At 47.9% G+C, this 9,429-nt stretch overlaps 1 protein-coding gene across 1 annotated transcript; it reads left to right on the top strand.

The window, feature by feature from the left end:
• The first annotated feature begins 453 nt into the window (after positions 1 to 453).
• Positions 454 to 8,710, top strand: panx2 (pannexin 2). The gene is made up of 5 exons (XM_056282623.1): positions 454 to 682; positions 2,955 to 4,069; positions 5,344 to 5,479; positions 6,834 to 7,019; positions 8,391 to 8,710. The coding sequence occupies exons 1-5, from the start codon at positions 454 to 456 to the stop codon at positions 8,708 to 8,710; spliced, it is 1,986 nt and encodes a 661-aa protein (XP_056138598.1).
• The last annotated feature ends 719 nt before the right edge of the window (positions 8,711 to 9,429 follow it).

Here is a 9,429-nt window from a genome sequence, read left to right as displayed (position 1 = left end):
GGCCACCTATCACAGTCCCCGAGGACCACAAGGACACCTCCTAAACTGGGCTCATTCTTCAAGCTGCCAGAGGAGTGTGTAGACTGTGGCCAGGGAGAGAGGACGGGGGCACAGAAAGCACAGGGATGCATGCAGCGGTGCTGGATCAAGGAATTCTATCCTGAACATTATGTCTTTTTCCTGCATGGAGGGGAGCCATCAGAAATCCCACAAAAATCACAGCGCTGCAGAAGACAGGCCACGTGTCCCACCCATCCTTCATGTGTGGTGACAGAGGCTGAAGTCAGCCACACATCTCTGTGTGGGTGCTTGTGGGTGTGTGTGTGCGTGCATGTGTGTGTGCGTGTGTGTGTGTGTGTGTGTGTATCGTGGAGGAGCGTTTGACAGCAGGAGGGAGCATCTGGTCTCCTCCCAACCCAGAGGGGGTCGCTGCGTGTGCTGTGCGCATCCCGGATGCAGAACATCCTTGATCAAAACTTAGACATGGCCACAGCTCTGCTCGCTGGGGAGAAGCTGAAGGAGCTGATCCTGCCGGGCTCCTCTCAGGATGAGAAGGGCGGGGCGCTGGCCGGCTTAATGGTCCAGCTGAAACTGGAGCTGCCCTTCGATCGGGTTGTCACCATAGGGACTGTCATCATCCCCATCCTGCTTGTCACCCTCGTTTTCACACGGAATTTTGCAGGTGAGGTATTCTGCCACTAGAGGGAGGTTTTAATACCAGCATGCATGGGAGACCCCCATCATTTTGCTGTGTGGCATTACCTTGAGAGGGTCCCAGGTGGGACAGCAGCTGTCTACTGTCACTTCCATCTCACTTTGGACTGATGCAAGGTTTAGACACAGTATCAATCAGTGGTACAGCTTTCTAAGGTAGTGTGAATATACACATACACTGTACTACAGTGACAGTTTCATTTTCTTCCAGCATCAGCAACAAGGACACATAGTGTCACCGATCTGAAGCGTAACTGTTGTGTGACTTTGCTGTGAACAGAATGATACGAGGTCACTGTGTTGATTTTATAACTGGAAGTAGCCTAGCCCTGGTATTGACTGTACAATTTCAACTGTTACTTATTATACGCATAACATCATAACATTGCACACTTAACACTGACATTGTGAAATACTTGCATTTTGCAAAGGTTCATAAGAGCTCGTTGGCTCATCTGAATCATATTTTTTAGCTAACCGACATCCAAGAAAAGCAAGCGCTACACGTGAGAAACACTTCAGAACGTTTATCAAAAGACTGACTTGTTTAAGCATGTTAAAGGTGATACAGCATGCCTTACCTACATCTCCGTTGATGGAGTTTCTGTGAACTCCTACCTCGACTGAAACCACATGGGCAATACCAAGTGACAGAATACGGGGTGGGGTGGGGGGGGCGAGAAAGAATAGTGGTGGAGGTGCGGAAACAAATATATGTTTCTGATTTTCTTACCAATGATGATTATAAAACTAATAAAAAATAAGCAAAATCCAAAATTTTTAACATCTTACAACAGCGTAGCTACAACTTTAGTTGCACTCACAACCCCGTGTGTTGACAATGCAGAATTTGTGTTTCTTCTGTGTAAAAACAGAGAGCGAAAAGGAGATAAGGCAGGGGAGGAAGGGAGAGAAAGATATGAAAGAGTACAATGAGAGAATATGACTGGGAGCAGGAAAGATGGAACAGAGGAAGTGGGGGGGGTCATTAGCTGGAAGAGAGCGGGGCAGAAATGCGTGGGAGGGGTTTCAGCTCATTGCTGAGTCAGGCTGTCTGCATAGCGGCACCAACCAGCTGTGACTGAGCATTTCACATGAAAAACAAGACGTTCGTCCATGTAACTGTTTTCTTTTCTTCTACTGTCTGTTATTCATGATGGATGACTCACAGCAAACATACATAGCACCTTCTGTGACTCCAATTAATTCCTATTTTTTCTGTATTATATAAAGGGCAGCGCGGTGGTTAGCACGGTCGCCTCACAGCAAGAAGGTCATGGGTTCGAGCCCCGGGGTAGTCCAACCTTGAGGGTCCTCTGTGTGGAGTTTGCATGTTCTCCTCATGTCTGTGTGGGTTTCCTCCGGGGGCTCTGGTCTCCTCCCACAGTCCAAAGACATGTAGGTCAGGTGGATCGGCCGTACTAAATTGTCCCTAGGTGTGAATGTGTGTGTATGTCAGCCCTGTGTGATGGCCTGGCGGCCTGTTCAGGGTGTCTCCCGCCTGCTGCCCAATGACTGCTGGGATAGGCTCCAGCATCCCCGCAACCCTGAGAGCAGGATAAGCAGTTCAGATAATGGATGGATGGATGGATAATTATATAAAGCCATTACCGTAAACTCTCCTCATCGGTTATAAGAGGAGAAAAAGAAAATACCCCTTAATAATGAGTATGTCAAAACTGTTGACTTGCAAATTGACATCTTATACCCAAGGTTTTGTTCCTTCTCTCTGATATCAGACCTTTATGTTGATTGCTCTGGGTTCCAAATACATTATACCGCAGGGCCCAGCTGTGACCCTAAACTGCTCAGACCTGTGCAGCTCAATGGACCCGCTCCACTGCTGCACCTAATGGGCAGAGGATTGATAGAATACAAGTTTGACTGGGAGGAGTGTGTTCACCCTCTCCATCTGAGCTAAGCAGGCACAAGCGGAGGGAATGTTTTCAAAGGGATGCAGCACTTTGTGCCGTGTGGGGGAGATCCTCATAGATAATGAATAACTCGAACCCAATAAAATAGATTACAAATACTGCAAAACAAGATTGGAAATCGTTACAAACTACACCAATAAACCATGCGAAAAATTGTGACTTTTAGAGGAAGGCTGCACATTTTAACTGGATCCACTATTCTTTCAGCTAATGCACTTAGATATCATTATGGCTCCATTATCATCCATCATGCTAAATCTCTGTCTGCTTACTTGGACCAATAATTTCCATCATTATTCTTCCCAGAGGAGTCAATATACTGTTACACGCCACACAACTTCACCAGAGACCAGGCACTGTACGCTCGAGGCTACTGCTGGACGGAGCTGCGCGACGCTCTAACTGGGGTGGAGCCCGAACTCCGACCTTCGCTGTTCGAGCACAAGTTTTTGCCCTACGCCCTCCTGGCCTTTGCCGGCATTATGTACATTCCTGCTTTGGGCTGGGAGTTCCTGGCCTCCACGCGGCTGACCTCAGAGCTCAACTTCCTGCTCCACGAGATTGACAACTGCTACCATCGCGCCGCCGAGGGACGAGCCCCTAAAATCGAGAAGCAGATACAGTCTAAAGGGCCCGGTATCACCGAGCGAGAGAGGAGGGAGATCATAGAGAACGCGGAGAAGGAGAAGAGCCCCGAGCAGAACCTCTTTGAGAAGTACCTGGAGAGACGAGGCCAGAGCAACTTCCTGGCCAAGCTTTACCTGGCACGTCACCTGGCCATCATCTGCCTCAGCTCCATCCCCATCTCCTACCTGAGCGCCTACTACGCCCGCCAACGGCAGAACGAATTCACCTGCGCCCTGGGCGAGCCCCCGGACACGAGTAGCTATACGGAACTGAAGCTCAGCGTGAACTGTAAGCTGCCTGCTGTGCAGCTTCAGCGAATCATGGCGGCGGTGGATATCGCTCTGCTCTGCACCATGAACCTCATCATCCTGGTTAATTTGCTACACCTATTCGTGGTGCGCAAGTCCAACTTTGTGTTTGACAAGCTGCATAAAGTCGGCATAAAGACGCGACGGCGCTGGCAGAAGTCTCAGTTCTGCGACATCAACATCCTGGCCATGTTCTGCAACGAGAACAGGGACCACATCAAGTCGCTCAACCGGCTGGACTTCATCACCAACGAGAGCGACCTCATGTACGACAACGTAGTGCGGCAGCTGCTGGCTGCCCTGGCCCAGTCCAACCATGACGCCACGCCCACCGTGAGGGACTCTGGGATACAGACCCTGGACCCCAACATGGACCCCTCTGTTCTGGGAGTGGGAGAGCTGGGAGGGGAGCCGCTGGTCATCAAACGGTCCCGCAAGAAGATTAAATGGATCCCAAGCTCAAATCCTCTTCCGCAACCATTTAAGGTGGGACAGCCTCCGCAAATACACAAATCTCTAACCATGCCGAGTTCTCCTCTGACGAAATATAACAAACGTCACTAGAACGACCAAGACGGCCATTATGGCTGTTTTGGCTTTTCAAAGTTTAATAACTGTGAAAGAAAAAAGATACAGACCTGCTGCCCCCTGAATTCTCCTAACAGTGCATATATTTCCTTTAAAATTAGTTTTAGATCAAAGGCACAAACAAAGTTACGATAAGATCTACCTAAAACGACCACCGGCGGTCGTCAACATGACCGTCTCGTAATTTGCGCGTGTTCGTATGCGTCATGTCACTATTTGTGACGTGTGCTGGTGGCGTCATTTCCTTCGCGAAGTTCATCGCTCTGTCCTAGCAACACAGCAGCGTTCTCCAGTGCAGAGTAATGGGCCACACTTGGTTTTTTTTAGTATTGCCAACATGTCTGGTTACAGACGCCGTTACAGACGCACCATGACTACCACCGACGTCTTGTAATATTTACAGACGTTGGGCAGCCGCCATTTTAAATTGTTTGAAATAGTATTAAAAGTTGTTAAAATGTTAATTTTGGTGTCCGTTAGTTTCATAACAGACATACTAACACATGTAATGCGTTAATATCTCAACTGGGTATTTATCTTGACAGAATATAAAGTTTAAAACCCGGCGGTCATTTTGACCGCCCATGGTCGTTTTAGGTAGGAGCGAAATCCCTGTCGTTCTAACAAACATGCTAAGCACATCGACACAGCGAATTTAACCAAATTTTAAAGACATACAATCGACAGAATAAAACAACAACACAGGTTTATGCTTAACTTTTCAGTGAGAATGTAATGCATTCTTTCCATGACACTTTCTCACACATCAGTTGGCCATCTAATGACTAGGTTTTCCTGTTATTGATACTTGGAAACGCAGCTGCTGTGAGTCAAATTAAAAGCCTTCTGTAACATTCTGTACTCACTTTGTTAATGCTTTCTGTGAGGAAATTATGCAGCACCACAAATCAAATTAAAATTTATCACGATGACTTAGCAAGGTGCTTTCAATCGATCAACCCCAGGGATTTGGGGAGGAAGATAAGCCTCTCAGCAAGGGTTGGCTCAATTTGAACCCACAAAAATACCTACCAAAAAAAAAACTGACGACACGTTCGACTTGCTCTGCTCTAATCGATATGATAATTACGGTTGATTGCCATGAGTTTTGAAAATGTGCTTGCAGCTGTGAGTCACAGACCTTTTCATGACTTTTGATGTTATCTGCATAGGAACCCCTGACTCTGGCTCGCATGGAGAATAGCACCAAGCCTGACAAACCCAAACCTCTCAGACGGAAGACAGTTGCAGACAGTTTCATTGCACCACTTGTGGACAGCAAGAGCACCCAGCATCCCCCATCAAAAGGTACACAGCACTGGGGCCAGGGACACATGACATGTTGACAAATAGTAAATAGCAATGGTCCTGTGCACATGAAATATCCACTGAGAAATATGCCATGTCTAAATGGAGACAAGTATTGAAGTGAGAAAATCCCCAATACGAGCAAAATAATCTGCCAGTGCAATTAAATATTTCAGCTTGGTAAGATTTCTTGAAGCAAGATGAAATTACTTGTTTACCTGAAAGACCAGAAATCTTGAAACAAGTTAAATTAAATTGATTTTGGGCGTCTGGATAGCGTAGTGGTCTATTCCGTTGCCTACCAACACGGGATCGCTGGTTCGAATCCTTGTGTTACCTCCGGCTTGGTCGGGTGTCCATACAGACACAATTGGCCGTGTCTGCAGGTGGGTATGTATGTGTGCGGGTGGGTATGTGTCCTGGTCGCTGCACTAATGCCTCCTCTGGTTGGTCGCGGCGCCTGTTCAGGAGGAGGGGGAACTGGGGGGAATAGCGTGAGCCTCCCATGGGCTACGTCCCCCTGGCGAAACTCCTCACTGTCAGGTGAAAAGAAGCGGCTGGTGACTCCACATGTATTGGAGGACACATGTGGTAGTCTGCAGCCCTCCCCGGATCGAGTGGTTGGAGCAGTGACTGGGACGGCTCGGAAAATAGATTAATTGGTCAAGTACAATTGGAGAGGAAAGTGGGGGGAAATCTAAAAAAAAGAAAAAAATGGATTTTGCGGTATTTGATCTAGTCTGAATCTTGGTGGCACAGTGGCCCAGTGGTTAGCACTGTTGCCTCGCAACAAGAAGATCCTGGGTTCAAACTCCAGGCCGTCCCAGGTCCTTTCTGTGTGGAGTTTGCATGTTCTCCCCGTGTCTGAGTGGGTTTCCTCCCACCATCAAAAAGACATGCATGTTAGGGTTAAGACTCCTGTCTGTGCTCCTGAGCAAGGCAATGGAAAGAAGAACTGGAGTTGGTCCCTGGGTGCTGCAGCTACCCACTGCTCCTATACAATAGGATGGGTTAAATGCAGAGAACACATTTGATTGTAACAAAAAAGAACTGTACAATGACAAAAATAAAGTGGCTTTCTTCTTCTTTCTTTCTTAACCTATTTAGTCATGCATTTATTTGTCAAAACCACTTAAAGCAGTTCTCCACAAAAAAAAAACTTTCTCGTTTTACTTCTAAAAATGCTCCTTTAAGATGGAATAACTAAGTTGGATAATGCAAGTAAAAGAAATTCTTAAATCATGATAGGTAATCTGACATCAATAATCTTGTGTCCATGTGTTTTCAAGACTGTCAGACTTGGTTCAGATGAACCATTTACTAACTTCCTCAGCGGTTGTCCTCTCTTTTTAAGATTTAAATGGGATGGAGAAGAAACATACACGCAACTTTTCTCTGGATGTCCACCCATACATGCTGACTATCCGAAAGCCCAAGGTGGAGGCCACCATCGCTGAGCCGCTGCCCACAGACCACTCGATGGATGCGGTGTTCATTGAAGGCACACACACTATTGTCCATGTGTCTACTGGAATTACAGGTAATGTCTCCACGACAGAATTAATTCCTTTACCGTTTGTTCCCTTGCACATTCATAGATACTTTAATAGTATGTACATATGCATACACTGATCAGCTAAAACATTAAAACCACTGACAGGTAAGTGAATAACATCTCGTTACAACTGCACCTGTCAAGGGGTGGGATATATTAGGCAGCAAGTGAACAGACAGTTCTTGAAGTTGATGTGTTGGAAGCAGGAAAAATGGGCAAGCGTAAGGATCTGAGCAACTTTGACAAGGGCCAAACTGTGATGGGTAGATGACTGGGTCAGAGCATCTCCAAAACAGAAGGTCTTGTGGGGTGTTCCTGGTATGCAGTGATCAGTACCTACCAAAAGTGGTCCAAGGAAGGACAACCGGTGAACCAGCAATTGGGCCATGGGCGCCCAAGGCTCACTGATGCTCGTGAGGAGTGGAACCTAGCCCGTCTGGTCTGATCCCACAGAAGAGCTACTGTAGCTCAAATTGCAAAAAAAGTTTATCCTGGCTATGATAGGCAGGTGTCAGGACACACAGTGCATCACAGCTTGTCACATATGAGACTGCATAGCCTCAGACCAGTCAGAGTGCCCATGATGACCCCTGTCCACCACCAAAAGCACCTACAATGGGCATGTGAGCATCAGAACTGGACCATGGAGCAATGGAAGAAGGTGGCCTGTTCTGATGAATCATGTCTTCTTTTATATCGTGTAGACAGGCGGGTGCATGTGCATCATTTACCTGGTGAAGAGATGGCACCAAGATGCACTATGGGAAGAAGACAAGCCGGTGGACGCAGTGTGATGCTCTGGGCAATGTTCTGCTGGGAAACCTTTGGTCCTGGCATTCATGTGGATGTTACTTTAACACGTACCACCTGCCTAAACATCATTGCAGACCAGGTACACCCCTTCATGGCAGCGATATTCCCTGCTGGCAGTGGCCTTGTGTGGCTTTAATGTTTTGGCTGATCAGTGATACGTATATTTGATAGATGCTAAAATTTTCACCTGTTTACTGTACATATGCCTTATATGCCTTAAATATACATTTTACTTTTACTCCTTATTTTGCCTTTTATGTTGGCTTTAGATTGCCTTTAAAACCTTTCGGTATACATTTGTCATGGCAATTGCTCAATCCAACTCACCAAAACAAATTCATAATACATGCAAATGTACATGGTGAATAAAGTTTGGATTCTGATTCTGATTGGGAACTTGATTCTTGGCTGCAAGACAGTATGGTCATGCCAACTTTTGCCAGAGCACGAGAAGTCCTCCTTTGCAGGTGAAATGTATGAGTTTGTATTTGAGTATAGGTCTCTCTTTTCCCTCTCTCTACTGTGTTTCATTATCCTCCTCAGAGAAAAAGGACTGCACCCCAGAGTCCACTAATGTTGCCTTCTCGACTGTGACTCTGCCCACCACCACCTATGTGAACGGTGTCAGCCCCAACCCGCCCTCCAGCGAAGACGCCCTCAGCCCCAAGCCCTCTCCTCCCGCTAATGAGCCCCTCGCCCAGCCAGAAAAGCCCGAGAGCCAGCCCCCGCCTTTAACCAGAGCCCCTGCCCATCAGCTGCTGAGTATGCACCATACTCTCTTTGAGGAAGAGGAAGAGGAGGAAAACCGCAGAGACAGACTGTCAGAGAGACCCGGGGAGCTCATCGCCGCCGGGGAATGCTGAAGAAAATGAACAGGAGGAACGAGCGTTTATTTCCCTCTGAATTTGTCCTTCTAAACACTCCGCTCTGCACATGAGACCACCACGCCAATCACCTCCTACCAACAGCCACCTCTATTTTTCGGGTAAACAGCTCACATGCTTCTGTAGTTGGGGGGGGGGGGGGATAGGCCGACGGATGAAAAAACTTGGACATGCAGATGGGCGAAGGGTATAGCTGTAACGGCTGACCAGTCAGATAAGAAAATGACCTGGGGGGGGGGGCATCTGGGTAGCGTAGCGTAGCGGTCTATTCCGTTGCCTACCAACACGGGGCTCGCCGGTTCGAATCCCCGTGTTACCTCCGGCTTGGTCGGGCATCTCTACAGACACAATTGGCCGTGTCTGCGGGTAGGAAGCTGAATGTGGGTATGTGTCCTGGTCGTTGCACCTGCGCCTCCTCTGGTCGGTCAGGGCGCCTGTTCGGGGGGGGGAGGGGGAACTGGGAGGGGGTAGCGTGATCCTTCCATATGCTACGTCCCCATGGCAAAACTCCTCACTGTCAGGTAAAAAGAAGCGGCTGGCGACTCCACATGTATCGGAGGAGACATGTGGTAGTCGGCAGCCCTCCCCGGATCAGCAGAGGGGGTGGAGCGGAGACCGGGACGGCTCGGAAGAGTGGGGTAATTGGCCGGATACAACTGGGGAGAAAAAGGGGGGGTGGGAATAACCTAGGCTCATAC

Source organism: Lampris incognitus, chromosome 6, assembly GCF_029633865.1.
Source record: "Lampris incognitus isolate fLamInc1 chromosome 6, fLamInc1.hap2, whole genome shotgun sequence".
NCBI classification, from domain to species: domain Eukaryota; kingdom Metazoa; phylum Chordata; class Actinopteri; order Lampriformes; family Lampridae; genus Lampris; species Lampris incognitus.
The sequence above is the reverse complement of the archived record's forward strand: the minus strand, read 5'-3'. Positions and strand labels throughout refer to the sequence as shown.